Source organism: Grammomys surdaster, unplaced genomic scaffold (assembly GCF_004785775.1).
Source record: "Grammomys surdaster isolate TR1022 unplaced genomic scaffold, NIH_TR_1.0 126313, whole genome shotgun sequence".
Taxonomy (NCBI): Eukaryota; Metazoa; Chordata; class Mammalia; order Rodentia; family Muridae; genus Grammomys; species Grammomys surdaster.
The window spans coordinates 9,871,830-9,897,526 of record NW_021621113.1 but is presented as its reverse complement, the minus strand read 5'-3'; the positions used below and the strand labels follow the sequence as shown (position 1 = coordinate 9,897,526).

At 46.5% G+C, this 25,697-nt stretch overlaps 1 protein-coding gene and 1 non-coding gene across 5 annotated transcripts in view; one reads left to right on the top strand and one right to left on the bottom strand.

Annotated features, from left to right (window-relative positions):
• Zbtb40 (zinc finger and BTB domain containing 40) overlaps positions 1–25,697 on the top strand; it is a 70,838-nt gene that overhangs the window by 17,315 nt on the left and 27,826 nt on the right. For all 4 annotated transcript variants that reach the window (XR_003710287.1, XM_028759813.1, XM_028759814.1 and 1 more), the window contains exons 2-5: positions 12,901–13,650; positions 14,239–14,372; positions 23,622–23,784; positions 24,340–24,482. Coding sequence is in view for 3 of the 4 variants with exons in the window: in XM_028759813.1 (XP_028615646.1) it covers positions 12,954–13,650; positions 14,239–14,372; positions 23,622–23,784; positions 24,340–24,482 (1,137 nt within the window). In the remaining variant the exon portion in view is untranslated. The remainder of the gene's footprint in view (positions 1–12,900; positions 13,651–14,238; positions 14,373–23,621; positions 23,785–24,339; positions 24,483–25,697) is intronic.
• On the bottom strand, positions 5,463–5,591 carry LOC114614395. Its single transcript, XR_003710316.1, has one exon. It is a non-coding gene; the product is annotated as a small nucleolar RNA SNORA17 (small nucleolar RNA).

Below are 25,697 nucleotides of genomic sequence, written 5' to 3'. Positions count from 1 at the left end.
TTCTGTTGATTTTAGTGCCCAGAGACACTGGAGTGTTGTGGCTATTCTTATTTTAACTAGAATCAGGGCAAAAGGGAGGGATGTGCAGATGACTTGTAACTTTGTAGACATGAAGTGTTGCTTTTAACATATTTCAAAATAATCAGATATGAACAAGTGTGATTTGAAGTTAGGCCGTGGCAGACAGTGCCTGGCTACTCCGCAGTATCTGTGTCACCTGGAGCTATTAGAGGTGCAGAATCTTAGGCCTCATGCTAGAACTCCTGGGTCAGAATTTCCTTTGACAAGATCCTGTGTGATTCTTGGGCACAGTAAAGCCCGGGAAGTTGCTCTGGTGGGTGAGAGGACTTGGGTTTCAAGTCAGACAGATGAGATGAGACACTCACTGCCTTTGTTGACTTGCCTGTGTAAGGCCTTGGGCTGTTACTTAACATCTTCACTGTCAAGGCCTTATTGTAAATGGAGCGCAATGCCTCCCTGGGTTGTTAGCGTTAAACAGCTTAAGTCTTGCTTAGAAATGTAGTATGGTTCATCATTATGGTGGCTCTTAGTGATTCTTTGATAAATGACATCCTAGTGTAACTAGATGGAAAGAAAAATCAGGCTGTCAGTGCTGACAGAAGGCAGGGATTAGCAAATTAGAAATATTGGCCACCCGACATAGTGGTCCTGGAGAGGCCAGCCTGGGTTGTATAACAAGAACTTGTTTTAAGAAACCAAGGGCTGAGACTGTTGATCAGTGGTACAGCATTTGCTTAGCTAGCATCTAGGAAGCCCTCAGTTTGATTCTCTAGAACCTCACAAAAAGAAGAAATGGAGAATGAAAGGGAAGAGAGAAGCAGGGTCTCCTGAGCTGCTGGGTGGTGGATATGGTCAGTTAGTTCCCTGGCCAGTCTCCTTGAGGAGGCGCTAGAGTGCTTCTGTTAAGTAACCAATGGTTGAGAGCTCAGCTGATGGGAGAAGAGTCACCTGTAGGAGGGGGTTGGGGTGACTAAGTCTTAGCAGCCAGTGCAGCCTTGCATTGTAGAGCACATAACCATGGCCTGTGCGTCAAAACTCAGACTTAAGTCAGGACATAGCCCTTTATTAGCTGTTTGGTTCTTTCAAAAAGTATTTAATGTATCTGTGCCTTAGTTCGCATCTGTGCACAAGGGCAAATGGGGCTGCGTGCTGTAAATCCCAGTACATAAGCAAGCTGTGTGTCTATGCAGCATATCGCTCAGGAGGTAGCCCCCCAAATCCCTGAAGGTACATGCTGTACCTGAGTCGGCCTTTAGACCTTCCATGCTGGAGTTCTAGGGAGCTATTCTGGCTGCTTGGAATTCCCAGTGACCAGAGTGTGCCTTCGGAAAGACCACTGGCCCACGGAAGTGTTGCTTCAACCAAGAACACTAGTGTTTGGGGCGGAGTGCTGACCATGGTGATGGTAAAATTCGAAGCATGTACATGTGAGAGACACAGCCGTGAGCCTTGCAGCCGCACAGGAAAGTCTGCATTCCTCACTGCAGCTCTGCCTATCCGGCAGTGTTAGAGAAGATACCAACTGACAGCTGCTTTTGAACTTGAGAAATCCAGGCCTGCTGAAAGCTGTAGTCACCCTGTTCTAACCTCACCAACCGTCCTCCCGTTCTCAGAAATAATTGCCAGGGCTTCTCTTTTAACTTGGCTGCTTCCTCCTGTAGCTTACATTTGAAATCATCTCTTCGTGTGGAGCAATCCCCCATTTCTTGTCTGGAGTGTGTGATCTTTGCTCTAATTATGTTGAGAGAGCCACTTATTTCACCTGGCTCTGGTTGTTTGTGAGATACTAAACAGCCACAGGGCTAAGGCAGACGAGGATCAGAGAGTGGCTCAGCCTCTCAGGACCTCAGTCTCTTCCCTTGAAAAGAAGGAGATTGGACTAAGGTCATCCGGTCGTGTGACAGGAGTACGTGACAGATAAAGTAATGAAATCTTGTACCGTGAAAGCAACCAAAGGGCTCTCCCAGGTCCCTCCGCTCTGGCTGCCACAGAGCCCAGGAAGTGAGACAGAAAGCAAGATTGCAGAGGAGACGGTTATCACCAGAGACATTAAAGCAAGAGGTAGAATTAGTACAGGACCCAAACTGACAATCTTTGACCAAGAATTAATTAGAGTAGTTTTTCTCTCCTGCAATAGAAACCCGCCCATTGGGAACCTGCAGCTGGTTACTGATAGACAGTGTGGGTAGGATGTCTAGTCATCTGTCTTTGCTGTGGTCCCTCTCCTGGATCTGCCCATCTGACCTCTCCTAATGCTCTGACTCAGTTGGGTTCTTCCTATTTTGGAAGCCTCCACCCTCAAAATGCAGGTGCCCTTTCCTCTGCTTAGTGTCTGGCCACACCCACCATACTGCTGTCACTTAGTGGTGACACCTCTGTCACCAGTGCCTGGTGCAGTGCCATGAGGTCCCTTCAAGAAAGTGTCTGCTCTGGCTAGAGCACTTGTCCTTTGTCCTCACCTGTTGAAGTCATATCTAAGTGGCGGGTACAGCTCCAACCCTTTGTGTTTCCCTGCTACTCAGCAGGGGCTGTGCCCATCTGTTGTCTCCCTCTTTTCCTTCCTCTGATCTCAGTCTGAGCCCATTTGAGAGTTCTGATGGCAGTTGTACCAGTGCTGGGTGAGCTAGGTGCTCCTTGTAGACATGGATCTTGATTTATATTCCACTGGGCTCCCACAACACGTAGCAGTGTGCTGAGTGAATGGTGGTGCGTGGGCTGCTGCCCCGAGACTCATAGGAAAGCAAGTACAGGAGATCTAGTCTCCCCTCTCTGCTAGTGCAGCAGAAGCCTTCCCCCATGCCTTGCTAGGGAACTCCTGAGGCTGTGGAGGGCAGACCTTTCCTCTAACAGTGTATATGGACAATGTTACCTGAAGCGTCATTTCCTTCCATGTTCTTAAAGAGATGTCACCTTCCCCCCAACTGTGCCTTAGCTCCTGCTTGCTTTTCTCCTGTGTTCTTTGTAACATAAGGATCCTCAAGACTTCCAACTCCTTTTTGGAAGGAGTCAGGGTAGGAATTTAAATAAATAAATATTCTTTGTGCCCCTTTTAGAAAGCTGGCCTAGTTTTCTACTTTGTGTTGAATTCCCATTTGTGTTTTGGGTCATTATACAGCACTTGGTTCAGCCAATTAAGTTTCTTCTGTCTGGCGTCTTTATTCTGAGTCAGTATAGCCTTTTCTTGAGGCTTTAATAGTGTTCCTTTGAGGAGCATCCTTCTTTCTGGAGTTCTTTCTTGTTGCTTAAACGTTTTCCCCACGGGACCTTTGACAATTTCCCCCAGCCTAGCAATTTCTGCAAGTGCTTCATAACATACTTTATATTGCTCCTGTGTCAATCTTCAACACTAAGAGATTTCAACACTTAGTGATCTTAAGTTTCTTTACCTCCCAAACCACACTGTACAGAGTCTTCTCTTTTCTCTCCATGGAACTTCCTGCAAAGGGAGGTAGGCTGGGACAGGAAAGCACGTTGGAAGCTGTGGCGAGTGTGGCTCAGCCTCTGGACTTTCTGTTGCTCCCTCCCCCAGCCACGCTGATGATCACATGCATTTACTTAGTAACAGAATTCTGTAGCAGAAAGTGCTCTGCAAAGGTTGCATAGGTTGTATAGTTTGTTTCTCAAGTGTAGCTTAGCCAGAGCTCTGGGCTTTTTGTAGCCCATTCCCCCAAAGTGCTCTGCAAAGGTTGTATAATTTGTTTCTTTAAAGACAGATACTTAAGTCAGAAGGCTGGTTTCAAAACTGTTTAGAGCCTCTCTTGGTAATAGATGTAGCTAATTCACTAATGCTTACTGCACATGGCACTATTTAAGTGTAGACACACACACACACACACACATATGCAAACATGCAATATAGCTTTTAAAAGTTCAAGCAGAAGATCCCCACTTCTTGACAAGAAAATGGTTTGTTTAGTGTGGTCACCAATACTTAGCGTTTATTGCTTCTGTCTTAGTTTGCTTCTGTTTAGTGCATTTCGCTTGTCTTCCTTTTCTCTCACTCACTACTGCTTTAATCATATTTTCCTTATTTGTTTTTATACCTCTGGTTTATAAATTCCTTCCTTCTTTGTATCTATTGTTAGGGATCAGACCAAGGGTCTCGTGTATGCCTGGTAAGGGACTACCCTACCAGTGAGCTGCCCCAGCCCTGGCGTCTATCTCCTTATGTTCACATGTGTCATGTGTGCTTAACAGGCAAGTTATTTGGAGCATCTTGTGACTGATAGAAAATGAGTCTAATCTCAGCTGATCTCCAAGAGTCAGACCGTTGGTGTCTGAGACCACACACCTCAGTAGCAGCAGTTGGTCTTGTGGAAGCTATCAAGTGACATAGTGTGTCCCATAGAATACATTTTGTCCACACTTCTTTGCTTGCAAATGTTCATTGCAGTGAGTCACTGGTCTGTTTCAAGGCCTGTCACTTCTGCTACACTATCAATACTGGAACCTCACTGGGACTCCCCTCGATGGCCTGTTGTTGCTCTGTGTCATGGAGATCCTGTGGCTTTGGATCTGCAGGAGCAGCCCCTTCATGCATTCCAGTAGTTCACTGATGGAGTAGATGTTGGAGTGAGCCAACTCAAAGCCCTGCATCTGGGCCTGAGAGGTATCTGAGCTTATCATCCCACTAGCTGTCCTGTACCAACACCACTGGGGTGAAGCTCCCCTGCCCTGCCCTGACCTGGCTGGCCCATCCAGTGGCACAGCCAGCAAGAGGCAGAACCAGCTCTCCTATTCTCATGCCCCCACGCCATCAGGACCAGATCTACTGTGCTGTCCGGGTGAGGTGTAGAGCCTTCTCTCCCAAGTACTGCAGCAGGAAAGGGGTGGGGTCAGTTTTCCTGCTCTCATGACACTTGGGCCAGCTCTTCTGCCTGCTATAGCTGGCAAGAGATGAGGATATGGGAGGGCATCTCTCCTTTACCCATGTCACCACAGGGCAAACAAGTGGCAGAACCAGCTCTCCCATGTTCATGTCCTCATGGCCCTGCCACCAAGGTCAGCTCTATGCTGCCCAGGCAAGGTACAGGGTCAGCTCTTCTGCTTGCATTATCCCAGGCATAGCTCTCCCATAATGCCCAGGCAAGGGGTGAAGCCAGTTCTGCACAGCTCTCAGGCATCAACACATCCCCGGGCAGCAGACCAGACTAGGGACATCTGCCTGGCTTTTGGTGGTAACAGACCTCTGCTGCTGCAAGGCCACAGACCCATATGTGGCACTCAGTGGCAGCACAGGCCTCATGCAGGGGTCATCTGTCTTGGGCTCAATCTAGCTTGGGACCCACTGTCCCAGTCAGGGTTCTTCTAGTCTTCAGCTTGCTCCTGCTGGGCCCCGAGGCCCCAGGAAGGGTTTATCTTCTGTTGACTTCCTGCCCCGGGAGCTTGTCCAGGCCTTGTGGTACTGGGCTGGTGGTCATCTCAGGCTAACTTTTTCAGGGAATGTTAGGCTACTGATCATTCAGATGTTCACAGGTCAGAACACTGAACATAACCATTGCCTCTCTCCTCTCTGCCATCTACTGACACACATGTGACACAGCAGACACACCTGGCAGGGTTCAGACAGGGTCTTACCTTGTGGCCCCCTCTGGTTTCCCATTCTGTCTCTTTTCGTGCCCAGCAACAGCTGATGCCACTACCTGGTTGTTTCGTAGACTCAGCTTCGCCGACATCTGTGCCCTGTATACAGGACTGTCTAGTCGGGTACTCGTATGTGTTTGCTTTCTCTGGCACTTTCTTTAAAATGCCTCCATGATATAGTGTAGACAGGAATCTTTCCTTCATCAGGAAAACGTGCAGTGTCTCAAATTGTTGCTTTATATTTTCACCAACAGAAGACACTCTCAGTACTCCAATGTTTCTTCTTTTCTGAGCTGGGAGCTTCGTGGTTTCCTTGCTGCTGCTGCTGTTCCTCTTACCTTACCTCTGGTGTCTGGTTCGTTCTCCCTCTCACAGTGGCCCTGTCACAGGTGGTCTCCTAGTCGCACACTCTGAGGCTCATCTCAAACGGCACTTTATCGTCGTGTGCATGCTTGGTTTATAGGCATATCCCTAGAGGTGAGGCCAGTGCTCCTCCGTTTCTTCTGACACCATTGCTGTGAATGGGAAGCTAGTAACTCATCTGTCTTCCATCGCTATGAATGGGGAGTTGGTCTGCCATTGTGTTAATTGATATTTTGAAAATATCATTCTAAAGACATGTATCTGTCTGTAGTTTTATTTATTTATTCTGGGGGTTGCTCATGTCTTGCATGTTCTTAGAAGTGTAGCAGAAGCCGAGGAGTGTTATGGGCGTCCTGTGTCACTCACTGAGTCAGAAACTCGCCATTTGGGATAGGATCACAGAATTTGCCTGTCTCTGCCCACTCCCTTCCTCTCAGTGCTGGCATCATAGGTACCACGTGATCATCCCAGTCTTTACACGAGTTCTGGGGAATCAGACTCAGATCTCCATGCTGTTCCACACTGAGCCATCGTCCCAGCCCTGTCTTGAATTTTAGAAAATTTTCAGAAATGATCTGTTCTCCTGTGTGTTCATGTCTCTATCTAGAATGCCCCGCCGATGTCTGTCAGGCTTCTCATTTCTGACTTCTATAGTCTTAGCTTTCCTTTCCTGTGTTCTGTCTTCTTAATTCTACTGTCTGCTGTGAGTTGTTGTCCCAGACTCCTCTTCAAGTGAGGACCTTTCTCTTTAGTTCTGTCTAATCTGTTCAGCAGTGAATGGATTTCTGTGACTAGTTCCCTTGGTGTGTGTGTGTGTGTGTGTGTGTGTGTGTGTGTGTGTGGTCTTGACTGACACACAGAATCCTTTGATGTACTTGTAACCTGTATTCATGGTATTGCTTGCTAAGTCTCAGTCACAGCCATTTCTAATCCCTCTCACGACTCTACAGTGCTCAGAAAGCGGCTTTTCCTAATGGGCCTGTGTGAGTACACAGGAGAATGCTTCCCAGCCTGCAGGCATGTGTGTACCACCTGACCCCTGAGTTCTTTACCAGATTGCCTTCCTAGAACAGTGTGAATGGCAGACCCATCAGTGGTACCCTAAACCCAGGTTCTGCTGCATGCTTCTATTTGACCTTGAAGAAACCGAGCAAATTCTCTGGGCTTTAGTCTTTTCATCACTAAAAGAGGATAGTGTTAGTGTCTGGCACTGACCTGGGATAGTGTCTGCTCCTTAGGTTTTAGAGGAGTAAAAGGAGTTGATAAACAGAATGAATCATTATTTTGTAACAACTCCATCACTGCCTGGAGTCACTTTGCTTGCCCTTCCCTGCATATTCCATTTTCCCCCTAAGATTATAGGACGTTGTTATAATTTTTAGTTATAAATCCATTGATGGCTTTAAACTTTGCAGATGTTATCTCCCATTTGTGAATCTGGGGGATAGAGAGTTCTGTTGATATCTATACACATAAAATATAAGCCTCCTGTCTCTTTTAGGGCAGCATTTAAGAAGTCTTTTCTTACCCTCACTTCAAAGGTCCCCTCTGAAACTTTTCTTCTGTTACTTGCTCACCTGGCCTTCTTCACGTGCTCTGTGGTGGCAAACATCCTTTCTGGGTTTTTCTGTTTCTCTGTGTGAGTCTCTTTGCTTAGGTTATGAAAGTTGTCCACTTTCTTCTGATGCATCCCAGAGACAAATTTTTGTGTTAATTCCTCAGATTGGGATTCCTGTAAGACAGAATGCTTGCTGTGCTTGTGTGTCAGGGGCCTGTGTGTGGTTCCCTGCACCAGGTCTAGATGACTAGGGGCTGCTGTCAGCTTCCTGGTGCTCAGTGCTGCTTTAGCTTAGGGGGATGGGCCTGGGCCCTGGGCTTCATGCAGGGTCTCAGTTCCCATTCCCTGTCCTTGGTCTGCTGGAAGCCACATCTCTTGCCTGCATTACTGCAGTGTCCTTCAAGTCCAGAGACTGTACAAGAGCTTGAAAGCCCATGGGGCCACTGGTCTCAACTCCCATTGACTATTCCAGCTTTGATTTTGATGTCTCTTTCATTTTCAGGTGCCTGGGGATTTTTTTTTTAAAAAACTTGACTATGTATTTTAAAAGCATTTCTGTGGGTTTTATCCAGCATTTCTGTATGTCTGTAGTGGTAGAAAAGATGACTTTATATCACCTCAGTGTGCTGTTTTGCCAAAGGTCGGTTCTGAAATTAGCAGTCCTGTTAGTTTTAGTATTCTTTTTACTTTTAATACTGTCGGCTTATACATTTATTAAATAGCCCTTGCCTGTCCTTGAATGTTTTTGACTATAGCTACCTCCATTATCAAGTCTACCACATTGCTGGTATCCATACTCACTGTGAGATGCGCTGGCTGCTCTTCCAAAGGACCTGGGCTCAATTCCCAGCACCCAGATGGTACTCACAGCCGTCTGTAACTCCAGTTCCAGAGGCTCCAACACTCTTCCGGTCCCCATGGGCATTGTAGGCATGTGATGCACTTACATACATGCAGGCAAAACACCCACACAGATAGCATATGTGAATACAGATCTTCATTACTCTTTCCGAGTTTTTAAAGAGATCCTGTCATTTGACTGATTTGTTCTTACTCTGCCTGACTGCTTATTCATCAACTTACTACATTATTTTCTCGTTTTTATTTGTTAATAAGAATATTCATGGGCTGGAGAGATGGCTCAGTGGTTAAGAGCACCGACTGCTCTTCTAGAGGTCATGAGTTCAAATCTCAGCAACCGCATGGCGGCTCACAACCATCCACAATGATATCTGATGCTCTCTTATGGGGTGTTTGAAGACAGCTACAGTGTACTTACATGTAATGAAAAATAAATAAATAAATAAAACCTTTAAAAAAAAGAATATTCAGTAGTTTGACCACAAGGATCCCATGGGCAATGCTTACATTCTAAATTTTCTGCATGTTTTCTTTTGCTCTAAGTAGCATGAGATAGATTCCCATGCCATTCCTGCCGCTCCTGCTTCACTCCAAGTCACTCAGCCCCCATTCACGCACTGAGAAACACACAGGCTTTCTTTCCCCTCTGTGGCTTTTGTTCAGCCCTGGCTGAGCTGGCAGTTGTTATGTAGACCTGGGGTGATGTTCTGCAGCTTTGCTGCTGGGGTTTCAGGCTTGTATCACTACAGAAGCCCATGTGTACCTTTTTGTAACATAAATGTTAAAACAGCCTGTACTCAAATGGTTAGGCTAAATGCTCCCAGCCACCCTTTTTAAGGAAACTGAGAAGATGATATGAATTAACAAATGCAGCCATGGAGGTGTGGGTGAGGGGTGGAATGGCTACAAGTGGAAAAGAATTCTACAGTCTCTTGGAAGTGACTATAAGATGTGTTCTGTGTGCGAGTGTTTTGCCTGCATGTATGGCTATGTGCTTTGTTTGTACCTGGTACCTGTGGAGGCCAGAAGAGAGCACCATATCCCCTAGGACTGGAGTTACAGGTGTGAATAAGCCACCCTGGGGTACTGGTGGCACTCTAGGAGGGAGAACTCAAGAAAGTGTGCAGGGTGCCCTGTGGCTGGGTGCTCGGCCTTCATCAGTTCGTTAGTCAGGGTTCAGGTTTTCCCAGCCATGTTTGTTTGATGGAGGCTTTTGCACAGGGCCTCTGTTCCTGGTGATCTTCTGCTTCTGCCTGGCACCCATCTGAGGGAGCCAGTATCTCTTTCCTCTAATCAAGGTTACTGTCAGGACCATGGTCCCTTACACACGCTTCACATGCACACTGAAGCCTGGGCTCCAGGTAAGGTTTGCTTCCATTTCCCAGGTGTCAGAACATGTGAGACATAGATGCCAAGAGGAACAGCCGCAATTCTTTAACAAAGACAGCTACCGTTTCTCTTCTTTTTAAAGAGAGAATCTCCACCCTTCTCTTACCCCATGGAGATCCTGCGATTTTGTCATCAGTGCAGAGTCCACAAATTGAAACCTGAACTGGGCCCTCATAACCTGTCTTCCTCAGTGTCGTCTGGACCACCCTGTCAGTGACCTGTGGACCTGTGGTGGTGTTTCTCTCCTTCTTCATGCCATTCAGTTCCTAAGTCACTTGGACTGTCCTTCTGTCTCTGCCTCTAGTGAAGACCCCCATTGGTTTGTTCTGGATCTCTTTTGATGGTAGAGTCTGCCTTTACAATAATCCTCCTTGAATTCTGTAGAAACACCACTGAAATAACATATTTAAAATACATCTTTGACCATGTGACTTTCTACCACTAATCTCTTTAGTGGCTTCTCTTTGCCTTTAAGAGAAAACCCAGGTTCTTCTATGTGGCCTAGTCAGCACTGTGCGCAGATTCCTGTCTGCCTCTCCAGACCCATCTCTTGACTCTCCCAATCTGCTGCTTCACACCCTAGCACCACTGTCTGTTATAGCCTCCCTCCACCCCAGGCCCCTGCTTAGGAGGACTCTTCTTACCTGTGTGCCGCTGTAGGCTGCACTGCACGGACTGTCAGCCCTTGCCACTCACTTACCACCTCATCTTTTAAGATGCAGCTCAGAGAACTGGGGAAGTGTGTAAATCTGTTTGCTATACAACATGAGGACCTGCATTTAGATGTCTAAGCAGCACATCTCTACCCCTGCACCACTGTGGAGGTAGAGACAGTAGAATCCCTGGAAACTCATGGGCCAGGTAGGCAGATATTTGCATTCACATACATTGTACACACACACACACACACACACACACACACACACACAAGCACACACAGGGTCAATATTCTTCCTCCTAGTTTTACTCATACTCCTGGGCTCCTCTGTCCAAAACTAAGTTGTTACGTGCGTATTACAAACCCCCATCATTGCATTTCCCTCTAGTTGGTGCTTCTTTCTACCAAGTCATCAGCAGTATCATGCGAGGCAGCATTTTAAGCACTGAGAGACAACAGATGATAAAGCCCCTCCCCAGTAAAGCTTAGGCATTACCTAGCACAGGTGAGGCATGGCCACCGCACCATGTACCTGCAGGTAATGTGTGATAGCTGAAAGCAGAACAAGGTGAGGACAGTGACAGTGACCAAGTGTTCTTACCTGGAAATGTTCTAGACAGGAACTATTTTGGATACTTTGGGTTTTGGAATATCGGCCTATGGAGACTTGATGATAGGCCCCTGAATATAAGCAGTATTCATGCTTGTTTCTTGCATATTAGCCTGAAGGCCATTACACAGATACTATTGTCTGTCAGTACACTGGAGTGTTGACTGCTGAGCCTGTATCTGTGACACCATGTTGGTGCCATTTCATTTGCAGCCATCAGTGGTTAGCACCTGCCTACAAACTGATACCTCTATTTTCTCAGTAGTTTAGGAGGCAGAGGCAGGAGGACCAGCTTGGACTACATAAAGAGAGACACTGTCTCATAAAACAAACAGAAAGAGAGAATGAAGTAGTTTCTGATTCCGAAGCATTTCAGATTATGCGTGCTCCGCCTGTGTAGCCCTTTAGCACTGAGCTGGTGGAGGTGAGAGTGCCAGCCCGGCATGAATATGAGGAACACTGTGGCTGCCATGTGCTCGGTGTAATCCTTGGTCAGCAGAGAAGGCAGTGCATAGAGCCGAGGGTGGAGGAAGAGGATGTGGAGGCAGCTGGGGGCAGTTAGATCATGGTGCAGTCAGTTCATCATAAGAACCTTGACTTTGATCTGACACTGAAGCCTTTTTCCATTTGGTCAAAGAAATGCTGGGCTCTGGCTGTGTGCTAAGTAGATCACTCTGACTGTTGAATAGAAGGTAGGCCAGGCAGAGGCATGGAGATCAGCTATGAGATTATTGCAGAAATCCTGATATTTGGGGATGGTGGTTTAGACTGGCCACAAGGAATAAGAGGTGTTAGCATTTACATATATTCCAAGTAGAGCCAATGGGTTTTGAAAGATTGGATCTAGTATATGAGGAAACCCTGGCATCAGAGGTTATTATGAGTTTTAATTTCTATTTTTATTTTATTGTATGTGTATGAGTGTTTGGTCTGCATGCATGTCTGTGTACTAATTGGAGTTGAAAAGAGGGCTCCAGATCCCTTGAAACTGGAGTTACAGACAGTTGTGAGCTGCCATATAGATGCTGGGAATCAAACTTGGGCCTTCTAGAAGAGCAACCAGTGCTTTTAACTGCTGAGTCATCTTCACAGCCCCTGTTATAGGGTTTTGGTATGAACAGTTAGGATTTCTGGGAAGTGGGGAAGATGGCAGGGAGCTCTGGAGTTACAAAGTTTCAGAAGCCTTTTGGGTTTCCATTTGGAAGTATTGAAAAAGAAACAGGAAGTTGATATACTGCTTGTTGAAACCAAGAGTTAAGAGAAGGTTTGAGCTGGAGAAGTGATGAAGGATGCCCAGCAAAGGAAACAGGGAAACCTGGCCGGTGAGTCAGTGGAAGCATTAGCCCCCATGGCAAGTTTGTACAGGGGGATGGTGATGGTCCCTGCCCAGTGCTATGACATCTGGAGTACTGGGACATTGCATTGCATGTCCAGTCTGTTCCCTCCTGCTGGCCAGCACTCCTAGGGTCTAAGAGGAACATACAGCAGAGTAGTTACAGCTTCCAGATCAGCCAGTAGTGATGACTGGCCTTTCCATAGCTGGTTTTCCCTCGGCTACTCTCTGGAATGGGGAAGGGAAGATGACTCCTCTCTAGAGTCACCATGAGGATCCAGTGAGACTGTGCATGTAGGGCACTAAGCATGGGTAACTCAGGAGCCCTGGTACCCTGCCACTCCCTGCTGAGGAACACTGTTGGATGGATGGATGGATGGATGGATGGATGGATGGATAGATGGATGGATTGCTGTCTGTTATTTAATAACTGAATTGTCTTTTGGCTTGTTGAGCACCTCCCCCTAGGCCTTTCTTTCCTGAACGACTGTTTGTTTAACACAGTCCTTTGTGGATCTCTCTAGGACTAGGTGGAGTCTGAAAAACCAGTGGAAGGGGTCGAGGGTGGAGCCACACCATGGAACTCCCCAACTACAGCCAGCAGCTGCTTCTGCAGCTCTATGCCCTGTGCAAGGAACAGCGATTCTGTGATTGCACCATTTCTGTCGGCAACATCTACTTCAGGGCTCACAAGCCAGTCCTGGCAGCGGCCAGCCTCCTGTTCAAAACCCTGCTGGATAGCACAGACGCCATCTCCATTGATGCATCCGTGGTGAGCCCTGAAGAGTTTGCCCTCTTGCTAGAAATGACATACACTGGCAAGCTACCTGTGGGCAAGCACAACTTCTCCAAGATCATCTCTGTAGCAGACAGCCTGCAGATGTTTGACGTGGCTGTTAGTTGTAAAAATCTTCTGGCCAACCTGGTAAACTGTTCTGTCCAGGGGCAGGTGGTAAGGGATATCTCAGTGCTGTCCTCAGAGGCAGGTGGGAAGGAGCCAGAGAAGCCTCAAGTAGAAGCCCTTCCCTCTGAAGGTGCTGGGGAGCCCTCTTCCTCCCTGGAAATGTTTGCCATGCCAACAGGCCCTGAGAAAGCCAAGACCCAGGAAGTAATCCACACGGCTGCCCAAGAGATAAATGCAGACCTTCCCATTGCCCAGGAGGTGCAGGTGGCTGTAGAGCTCACAGGGGTGACTTCTCATACAGCTGAAGTTTGTTCCCCTTCCCCTGTTGGACAGATCCCAAGTGAGGCAAAGGAAGCCAATACAGAAGCAGGTAACAATCATTTGATTTTGTATTTCATTTCATTTAAATTTGTATTTCTATTGCCAGTTACAGCACTTGATGATTTTTATTTTTCGAAATTCTTTGTTTTGTTGCCGTTTGTTATTTTCAGTCCTTCTGTGTAGTTCCAACTTACTTGGGACTCACCATGTAGACCAGGTTGGCCTCTAACTGCCACCGCTTCCCAAGTGTTGGGATTACAGGCATGCATTACCATGCCTCACAAATGTTTTGTTTCACTGATAATTTGCCTAAGGTCACCATTGGGTAGAAAACCACAATATACCACAGCCCATCACTGGAATCTTCTTTTAAAATGTCTTGTTTATTGGTATTAAAAGTTGATGTGGGCTACAGAACAGAGAGGCAGTACCAAGACAACAATGCCCTGCTTCCCAGAGTGACCCAGGACTGTCATCAGACAGATAATGTCAGGGGAAAAGCTTCGAGAAGCTGACATCCTGCTTGTCCCTTGTGTGCTAGGTGGGCATCTGCAACTGCGGGCTCTCCTCAGCTGAAACTACTTTCACCATTTCAAGTACGAAAGCCCTGTGTTGTTTCTTTCTCATCTTCATTCAGAGTGCAAGAGGAAGCAGGACCAACTGACTCTGCTGCTGGAACAGGAAAATGTCTTCTCAAATGCAGCCTTGCTCAGCCCAGACATGCTGAGAAGACTGGAGGGATGCTCAGAGATTGAAGGGCCTCAGAAGGAGGTGGGTGCCCTGAACATCATTTGTCTCTAGCTCACCAAGCCAGGAATCCAAGCCAGTGGCCCTCAGAGAGCAGAAAGAGGAAAATGTAAAGGACTCAAATGAAATGGCCTTCCTCCCTTCCCAGAAGAGCTGGCCTGAAAAGCTGCCAGGCAGTGTGCTTCCGAAGGGCCTTGTGTTGTGATCACATGAAAGTCAATCTTCTTTTTTCATCAGGTTGTTGTTTTGTTCTTGAGACAGGGCCTTGCACTGTAGCTCAGCCTGGCCTTGAACCCCCCTCCTTCTTCAGCCTCCCAAGAGCTAGGATTTTAGGTGTGTATCATGATGCCCAGACTATCACTGGTTTTGTTGTTTTCGTTGTTGTTTTGTTTTGATACAGTGGCTCACTATATAGTTCTGGTTGGTCTAGAACATGCTATGTAGACCAGGCTGGCCTCCAGCTCACAGACATCCACCGGCTTCTGCTTCCTAATGTGTGTACCACCATGCCTGACATTATCACCAGTTTTGGTCCATGATCACACCATTCCTTTCCAATTAATTAAGGGTAAACTGAGGCAGAAGGCGTCATCTCAGATAACCCCAACTCAGAGAAGTAGAACTCAAAACACGTGCAAAGTATTTAATAGAAGCATACAGCAAATGGCATCTCATGAGGAATATAGTGTCCCTTTCAGACATTAAAAACTCAATGATAAACATTTATTTGGTAATGCTATGCTAAACTTAATGAATAATTTATCTCATTTAATTCTCACAGAAACTATGCTTCTGTTTTTTGACCTGTCTTATGGCTGAGAATACAAAGGTAATATAGCTTGGTAAAGGCCCTGAGCCCGTAGGACTCAGCCAGAATGCAACCCAAGGATTCTGACTGCTCTGTGTGGTACTGAGGGTAGAGCTTGGGGCCTTCCTTGTGTGTGAAGTACTCTACCACCGAGCATGCAGCAGCCCGAATTCTGAGACAGCCCAAATTCAGAACTGCACACTGTGTTATCCTGATTCCAGCAGGGCAGAAGTGACCCCCCATACGTGTGTGCAAACACATCGCCTGACAGGAAACTGCAGATGGTTGTCACGCTGTGTTTTAGCACGCTGTGTTTTAGCGGCCCTTTCTGTTTTCCGAAGCAAAGAGACCAGTCCCCACCTGTGCTCCCACACCGTACCCTGCAGGGTTCATGCCACAGGCACTTAGAACCCACCCGCTTCCTTTGTCAGCCTCCATTCCCCTGCTGAGAGCTCAGAAGGTAGGCCCAGCGGGGGGCCAATCTGATGGGGGCTCACTGCTGCAGGCATGTTAACTACTAACTCTGTCGGGAAATGCCTGCCAGCATTTCGTGGTTGTCCTGGCTCATTGTAGGTTACTTTTAAGAAAATAAATTCAAGATTTTGTGTTGATTTTAACCATATTAATAGTCAGCCACAGTCATAAATGGCTGCCTTGAGAGCAATGCTTTCTACAAGTCAACCCTGATGTCAATCTGGGGGGGGGGGGTGTCTCTATCCCTCCACCCTTTGTCTGATTGCCCTAAGGACATTATGCTTTCTCTTTTCTGCACTTCCTCTTTTCTGCACTACGTTCTCTTCACAGCTTACTCCATCATGCTTGTTGTTGGTTTGTTACCTTGATAACAACTAGTCTCACCTCATCATGTTCTCCTCAGGGCTTCTCTCGCTATCAGTGGTGCTTGCTGTAATCTTTGTGCTCACTTGAGTTGTGCCTTTGCCCTTTTTGGATAACACTCTACCTAAAAGTGTCCATTGCAGGAGCCAGAGAAGTGGGCCCAAGGGTTAAGAGTACTCACTAGTCTTGCAGAGGACCTGGGTTCAGTTCCCAGCACCCAAATGGAGGCTCACAACCATCTGTAATGCTAGCCTCTGTGGGCATGTCATGCAAACATCATACATGCAGGCAGAGTACTCATGCATAAAAGAAACATAAATTACAAAAAAAATAACTTTTATGTGAGTCTGTTGAACACTTCCTTTTTTCTTTCTTTTCTTTCTAGTTCTTGTTCTAATCTTCTGATGGCAATAACTTGACCAGTGTTTAGAAGAGCCCCGAGTCCTGGTGGTGATCATTACAGGCTTGTGTTAGCTTTTCGAGTTTGGAGGTCAGAGTACCAGCTTTACAAATCACTTGGTGACTGTATTTAAAACTCCTACAGCCCATAATGCAGCTTTAGACTTCATAAAGAAAAAGGAAAGTCTTTAAGAACGTAAGATTAAATTAAAGGGCAGAGGATATAGCTCGTGGAAGAGGTCTTGCCTAGTAAGCACGAGGACCTACATTTGATCCCCAGCATTGCACAAGTGCATTACTGAGTTAGCTTTAGGCTTGGGGAGTTGTCTTGTACCAGGTTCTCCTGCTCTTGTTCCTCTCAGCCAGCTCTAGAGAGGCATGCTTGGCTGCAGGACCTGCATACTTTTAAGAGCACAGTTTGCTACAGTTTTAGTGTCTGTCCAGAAGCCGTAATCATAGTCACAGTAGACATGCAGTACCCCAAATCTCCTCATGGCCTTGGGCAGTCCATCCCTCCATTCACCTTTCCCCTAATCAGGCTGCTTCAACCTTTTCTGTTCACAACCCCTCTTTGCTTGAGAAAGTTTATATGACCCTGGGATTACAAGTATAGAAAATGTATGTAAACCTAACATTTACTGGTAATAAATCTTAAGAACTTTATTTTAAAATAATTATTTGGTATACAATACTTTCATCATTTATTATAGGCAAAAGCAGATTGGCATACTAATGAGATAGATGTCTTTTTTTTATGTAGAGAGTTAAATCTTGGCTGACTGATGCTGCAGGGTGCAGGGAGCGTAGGCAGCTCTCCCCGGTCCCGAGTGCAGAGAGCACTGCTTCACACAGACTGGTACAAGTACACTTAGGGCCATTTCAGAGATGATGGGAAAGTCTGCCCTAATCCCAAGCCAAAATTTAACCTTTTTTAAAAAGTAAAATAAAAGCAATTTAAACAGCAACTTGAAACATAAGCATTCTAGCACGATACCACCCAAAGTGCACTAATTCAGCGTTCATGGTGAGAACTGCTGTAGAGAAACATTCAAAATCCTTGTTTTCAGTAAGCCACACGTCTCTTTAAGCAGTAACCTTGGTGAGAGCAACAGAATCTCTGTAGCTCCTAGAGCAGTAGTCCTGACTCAGAGCTGGTGTGCTGACGCAGCAGCTGTGACACTGCCTGGCACTCCAGTGTGCGAAACAAACTGTATACACTGTACGTTCAGAATGGAGGCCACAGTAAAGTCACGCTGTCAGACCAAACATAGAACCTGCCAGAAACACGCAGAGTCATTGTCAAAGTTGAAACTTTGATTTTCTTATTGTTGCATGTTCAGAAATATTTTGTCATCAAATCTTTTGTAACATTCCCACTACACACACACACACACACACACACACTCACACACACACACACACACTCACACATACTCAGTTATTTTAACCCCTGTTGGGCCAGGCTCTAGATAACCACTGATTTGCTTTCTGTCCATTAGATTAGTTTGTGTTTTCTAGCATCACACAGGTACAGTCTGGGGCTGAAGGGTCTGTCTCCTTAACGTGCTTTATTGAGACCCAGCCATTCTATTGTTCTTTCCTTCTTGCTAGGTAATGCTCACTGCAAAGCTAACAGTTTGTTTGCCCAGCTTGACTACCTCCTTGTGACCTTGAGCAACCTCATCTTTATGAGGCTTCATTTCTTACTTTATTAGGTGGCAATATCACTAGGTACTATAGGGTCATCATAACATAATTAGGATTATTTATATGATATTCTCCATAAAATGCCAGGCACACAGCAGGAGCTCAGTAGGTAGCAACTGCTGCCTTGGCTTGTAATTACCTCAGTGCTCCTTGGCCTAAACAGCCTCTAGGCCCCCTTTTCCTTGAGTGTCCTGTGGTGTCCTAGTGCTGTGTGCTTTACACTGACATGTGAGAGGTTTGCAGTGGTGGCCTCAGGCTGAATCTCTCAGGCCTCTGTTGAGAGAGGTACCAACCTATGAGGGCTAGGGTCTTGAACAAAGTCCTCAGTCTTTCCAGGATATGCATACTGTGTTCTGTATGGTCCGGAACGCTTGTCAAGGTGTGAGCCTCCAGAGGGTCTGAATCTTAAGTTGTGGCAGAGCGTGGGAATCTGCCTTTAACAAGCTCCCCAGTGGGCTCCCACCTTGGTGTCTATGGGCCATGGACAACTCTTGAGAAGCACAGGTGAAGTGTTTGATCTCCAGATTCCTATAGTAAGGACAGACAGCATGATGCCTGTGTCCTGAAAAGTATCCATTTTCTCCAAGGGTCACTTGGCTTGCCTTTGATTCAGCAGATGTTCTCTGAGCAACTGGTATGAACCAGGCAGCTCTGATTCCTCTTGTTATATATTGCTTCTCGGTGAAGACATCCTTCTAGCTCCTGGGTGGAGTCTTGCCAAAAGGCTTCCATCATGAGCATATTCAAGAACTGTTCCTGGGGCAACATTTTGAAGTTCTAGTACAGCTATAGGGTTTGGCTTTTGTCACTGCTGTTGCTGTTTTTTCTGTTCGTACCTTTTTAGCTCCTGAGGAGTTTTGGATGTTTTGTTGTTTCTATTATAGGGCTAGTCATCATGGTGTAACTTGACACCATTAAAGAGTTTGCCATTTGAGTCCTGCTGCCATTGGTGAGTGGCATTGGGTTCTGGTTGAGACACACAGATGTAGGGTATACAACTGACCAGGACTTGGGCTTCTGGTGTCATAGTAGCTTTATCTTCCAAGCTACCTCATGAAAAGTGGCAAAGCCATTTCCTAAGCAGTGACTGCTGAACCAGGTGAGGCAGGGCACTACAAGCCAGTCCCACAGCTGGAACTGATCACGCCGGGTCTCCTGGGACTGAGGTGTGCATCTCCTGCCAGATGGGGCCCAGTCTAACAGCCACTACTATAAGAGAAAGCAAGCAGTAACTTCTGGCTGAATAAAGTGTGATTCAAGCCAGCCCGTACTTTCTTCAGTTTGTGCCCAAACTTTGAATTGTCTTCCTCCTTTATTCCTAACCATGTCCCTGCTTTTGATTAGTTGTATGTACAGCAAAGCAATTTTTGTCAAGAATAAGGAGCTAACTTTTCCACTATCGATTTCTGTGCTGTCTGATTCACTCTCACTTTATGTCCTAGAAAGACTCCCAGAGCTGAAGACCGAAGAGTGTTTGTTCTCCTTCAGCTGCATGGCAAAGGCAAGCTAGTTTCCCCTTCTGAGAATCTCAGGTTCTCAAGGGTGGCACTGCTTTGTCTTGTCCCCGGGCACAGCTTTCTGTTGCCTGAAGGACAGTGCTCATTGGCTGGGGTAACTCTCAGAGCAAGTGACTGGCAGTCATTTCACAGGTCAGTGAGAGGTGAATGGCAGCTGGTGTTTTTGCAGATCTCTACTGTTCAGGCCTGGGCCCCACAGCTATAGAAAGGCTTGCAGCCATAGGGAAAGGTTCAGTTAAACTTGGTGTGAGCGCCTGCTGCGTACCAGTCTCCAGAGTAATCCCATAGACTAAGAATGGCATGTGTATTGCCTCTGTCCCACTCAGTGTTCAGTGGCTGGTTCTGGTAGGTCCAGTAGCATCTAGTTCAGATGCATTTACTGTCTCCAGTGTTTCATTCAGACTACTCTGTGTGCTACTCTGTGACTTTCAGCAAGTTCCTTAGCCTCTCACATGCTCATCCAGAGCAGCAGGAATGTATCCTGGGATAGCGTGAGGAGTAAGGTACACAGCAAGTCTATACTTGGGCCAGGACGGTGTGGAACTATTCTGGTCTGTACTGTGCTTTATTTTCATTTATTTTTGGTGCTAGTGATTGCGAATGCCAAGCAGGCACACTACTGCAGAGCTACACCGAGCCCCGTCTCAGTTACTGCTGTCCCCTGGCTCTCAGCATGGAAGGGAGAGCCGGGGTGCACAAGATTTCACCCAAACAAGTGTACAAGGCTGGGCAGAAACAGTTGAGATACTCTCATACGTCCAATGAAAAGGCCAGAGTGAAGGAACAGACTGGATGGCTTTCCTGTATCATAGAAGGAAAAACTAAATGCCTGTGTTTCACTTGGTAACTTTGACTGCTGTGTGAGCATGTGTCGACATGGATTTACTGGAGTACCTTTGACCCCTTAAGAGTCAAGGTGACAAGATTGTATTTAGTTGAGATCTTTGACTTCTGTTACACGGTAGCAGCCCTGTGCAGCATAGGGCACCCTCTTGGCATGCCTGTCTGGGCAGAGCTGCTGCTGCAGAAAGGGCCGGCTGCACTGCAGGAGGCCTGGAGTGCCAGCTCTGAGGTAGATGCCCACTCAGTGCCAGAGTGAAGCGCAGGTCTGTCCAGGCAGCTGCCGGCTCTTGCTGCCCCTTCATCCGCCCACTCCTGCTTCTCCTCCCAGGTGGTCACCCAGCACCACTGCCGACGGTGAAGTTAACAAATGTTTTCATTTCACCGCTCAGTAGTTCTGCAAAGGGAGAGACAGCAGAGAGGATAATGAGAAGCACTTCAGAAGCCACTGGTGGTAGGAACCCCATTCCCCTCAACTCAGATGATAATGCCAGACACAGAGGATTCCCAGAGAGAATTTGAACTATTCAGAGAGCCATAGGCGGACAAAGGAAACAGCCTGGCCTGGGATGGAGTAAGGCAACTGTGCTATCAGTAAGAAAGAAAAATAGAGGAAGCGGTGTGTGTACCAAGCGTGTTAGGCGTGCAGAGCGACTGTGAGCTCTTCTTGCATCAGACATCACTATAACATTCAGCAGCCTGGAAATATCGAGCACCTATTCCCACAGGCTCTGCAGGTCAGGAGTCTGGGTGGCACCTACCTGGTCCTTGACTTGAATCTCACTCACTGCAGCTGGAGTGTCAGCCAGCTACTGCTGTCTCCAGCCTCAGTGGCAGAGTGTCTTCTACGTTTTCCCCTTAGCAGGTGCCAGAAGGTGTGCTTTCATATGACACTCTGCTGCAATTCGACCTGTCCCTTCTTCCCAGTAACCTCTTCCTAGGGCAGTTCAAATATGGTGGCTCTCATCTCCCAGAACAAGGCAGAGAGGAACAGCAGGTGTGCAGAGCAAGTCCGTGTTTACACTGTCACTGTCACTTATATGCACACCTGTGCTCATGGGCCACACAGAGAAGCACAGTAACCTGCCTCCCAAAGGCTTACCCCATTGCTGATAAGTCTTGTGGGCTAGCCTAAGGGTGTAACCTGAATGCAGAAGTCATGGGAGCTGTTTTTCACGCTCTTGGAGCCCAGGGTTCTTACCGATGTCAGTGAAGGGTGTTCTAAAATGATGATAGACCAACTAACAAAACACATGAGAAGCTGAATTAATTTGGCCAAAGGGGTTTAAGCATTCACCTGATATCTTTATTTCTTGTTCATTGTTTTTAAAGTAGAAGTTATGTTACCTAAGGTTAATGGAAATCATTAACTATAGTAAGATCTTCATGTAGTTTTTTAATGTGTGCACCTGCACATGTGTAGTGTATGTTCAGATGCTACAAAAGAGGGCATCAGGATCCCCTAGAACTAGAGTTACAGGTACTTGTGAAGTTCCCAACATGGATGCTGGACTGAGCTTTGGGTCTCTGCAAGAACAGCAAGTGCTGTGGCCATGGAAAGAAAGATTATTGAGCTAAGTTTTGGAGATGAACAGAAACCATAAGAAGTCCTCATGTATATAAGAAGTGCACATGCAAACTGTATGTGTGGCATGTTTTGGTGACCTCATGGTTTTCAAAATAAATTTTTGCTAAAATAGAAATATTAACTCTACCTTTTCCTTAACACTGCTTTCTCCCATTTACACAAGAGAAGTTCTATCAGACCAAAGAGAGGCTTGTTGGTTTTGTTGATTTTTGCCACTGGGGTTGCTGATATTTTACTGTGACCTGAAATGTTCAAGGTTCGTTCTGTGGCCCTGAGACCTGGATCTAAGGAATAGCTCACAGACTTGTGTGGCTCTAGGTCAGAAGAGAGGACTGGAGATTGGGCTTCTTTACAGGATTGTCTGGGGGAAGAAATAAGAGTTGACAGAAGGCTGGGGACAGCCAGGCTGGGTGACAGTTCCCTGTCTCCTCAAAACAATGTTTAGGCCAGTCTTAGATCCTGCTCTGGCTATGGATTTGAAGGAAGACTGGAAGTGCCAGGCCACAAACATGGTTTTGTTTGTTTGTTTGTTTGTTTGTTTTTTGTTTCTTTGAGACAGAGTTTCTCTGTATAGTCCTGTCTGCCCTGGAACTCACTCTGTAGACCAGGCTGGCCTCGAACTCAGAAATCCGCCTGCCTCTGCCTCCCAAGTGCTGGGATTAAAGGCGTGCGCCACCACTGTCTGGCTTTTTTTTTTTTTTTAATTTTTAATTTTTTTTTTCAAACATGGGTTTTTAACCATAGTGCTTCAGTGTTGCTGATGTCAGGGAGCTGAGATACCAAGGCTGAGCGATGCAGAATGTTATTGGAAGGTCGGGTGGCACGAGCTGAGAGGCAAGGCAGGCTGTGTGTGAGTGTTGGTTCCAAAAGAAACTTTGACACTTTCCTTTCTAGAGTAGAAGCAGCATTGCCATGGGGTAATTAATATGAGAATCATGTTCTCTGACAGCTGGCACCTATAAGCCAACACATTGTTAGCCTTATTACAGAGTATAGCTAAATGTAATAAGGCCCATGTCTTTCTAAATAGTCTATCATTCAGAATGTAAATGACTTAAAGTGTTCTTTTTTCCTAACTCGCAGATTTTAATTGCATTCTCAAATAGTAAAATGACAGTTCATTCAATTTGAAATTCAGATATCCTTGCCTGAGAAATACCCAGTGTCATAAGATTCAGAAAGGTATAATTAGGCAAGAAGTGCATTGCATTTGTTAAAAATATCCTGTACACCTACTATGCACCAGGCTATGCTTCTTGCTCAGGCTGTAGAGCCTTGGAAGCAAGATTGCTGCCTTGCTCATGTCCAGTGCAGAGGAGGAGGTGGGCCTGTGGGACCCTAAGGAAAGCTGGAGGATGGGAGTGGGTCCCCAAAGGTTGAGCTGGTTCAGTTGCTCTATCTAAAAGCTGGTGCTATGGATAAAGATGCATATGATTATGGGTATGGCTGAGGGAGAGGTGTGAGAGTCAAGATGTCAGAGCTCTCACGCTACACAGGTAGTTCTGGAGGCCAATTAATCTGTGTGTGTGTGTGTGTGTGTGTGTGTGTGTGTGTGTGTGTGTGTGTTTGGTTCACAGACCATAATGGAATGCCTCAAGGGTGAAGGAGGAGGCCCAGCATTCCAGAGAATACTGGACAAAGTGCACAAAGGGAGCCTGGATGTGCAGGTAGCCCTGTCTCTGATGAGACTATGCCAGGAGTCTACGCCTGCAGAGAAAGTGTCTCAGATTCCGCCTGAAGGTAGGAGGGCATTCTGGCCACCTGGGTGACCCAGTTTAGAGTTCGAGCCAGGAATGTGTATCATTGGTGGCTTTCACATTGGTCCTTGTGCCATCCCAGACGTTGCATGTTAAATATGCACAGGCTCCATGTGAGTCTCCATTTCTGCCCTAGTTATCTAGGCGGGTACCTCAACAAGCTGACATTACTGTCGTTGTCTTCTTGCCTTTCAAAAAGCCGCACGTCCAAAGCAGGGCCTCAAGTGACTGGTTCGCAGCCAGCACTTAAAGGCTGGAGTTGCTCCCGTTCAGGTTAGATACAAAGCAGTGGCCTTGCCTACCAGAAGTTAACCTCTGGCTGGCTCCGAAGCTTTGTATTTCGACAGATAAATGAAACATTTTTCCTTTCATAGAGTTTAAACAGAATAATAAAGTATTTTCCTCTCCAAAAGTGATTCTGCATTCAGGTGCACAGAAGCACTTTACTATTCTGTTAGATCTCTCTCGACAGACCACACTGTCATTTTCTTCAAATTGACTAGCTTCTCTTGTGTGTCTCTAATTCTTTCTCCCCCAGGGAGCGCAGGAGAGGGAAAGACCTTGTCTGTTCTGTTACTGGAACACAAAGAGGACCTGATCCAGTGTGTAACACAGCTCAGACCTATTGTGGAGTTCCTGGAAACAGCCAAGGAGGAATTCCTGCCAGGCTCCGAAAAAAGGGTAACTGTGTCGAGCCTCTGCCCCCTTGTGAACTGCTGCAGAGCTTGTGTCTAGTGTGTCTGCCGCACGAGGCACTTTTCGCCTTGCGATATTTTGATACCTCCTGCACAGTAATCACCTTGGCTGCTCTGAACTTCCTGTCCCATGCTGCATTCATTTCCTGCCACAGTTTATACCATGCACTTTGCAACACAGGGCAGCAGGACAGACAGGGTGGGTGGACAGATCCACTGTGGCTGGGGCTCTGACTTTGCTGGAAGCCACTGTAGCCAGAGTCGAGTGTTGAGGCACATTTGTAATTACAATGCTTTTCTTGTTTAAAGAAATGATACATGGTTAATATAGAAATAAAGATGAAAACAAGCAAAAAAAAAATTTTTTTTTTTAAGTTGAAAGAACCCTGCTAGGGACTTTCCTCTGTCCTTGGCATCTGAGATGGGGGCAGTGACAGCTCATGGTCCTTCTCTGCTACCCTGTTCCTCTCTCTCCAGCGTGGGCCTGGAGAGCGCAGCTCTAGTCCCACAGCCTTCCACGCCTCGCTCACTCCTCACTCTTGGGCATTTGTTGCCAATATTTTGGTGTTAGGAAATCCTGTTGCAGAGGACATCCTGGCAGGCAGAGCTCTGCAGACGTCTCAAGATTATTTCCTTAGGGTAAACTTTAAATGGAGTTTTAGAACAGAGCATAAAAGTTTTTGTGGGCATTGTCACAGTGCCCTTCAGGAAGGTCACACCAGTTTATTCTCCCAACAGCTGGCTGCTAAAACCCTCATAAAACTCCTGGCATGAGTTCTCAGGGCAGCTAGGTAACTGTATTTGTTGGTATTATCGATTTCAACTTTGTGCTAAAAATATGTCTGTCTAGAAGAAAGGGTGGGGAGAGAGAATTTGTGGTATTGCTTCTCAAAACTCCAGAGTGACTTATGTCGAGGATGTTTCAGAACCGTTGCTGTGTTAGCACTGGGTTCACAATGAGCTGGGTCCATCTGTCTGAGTCATCTTAGGTTGAAAATCCAGGCAGACAGACAGGTGGGGCAGCTTCTAACCTCAGAGTGAATTTTAGAAATCATGGTGTATTACAGTTCTGTCACCTTCATAGGCAGTGCTAATGTGGTGGACACTGAGCTGCTGTTTCCCTCCTGAGATCTCAGATTAGAGGTCATTTTAGGCACTCAGCTTTGGAAAGTTGCTCCTTGCACTAGACTCCCTGCTGAGA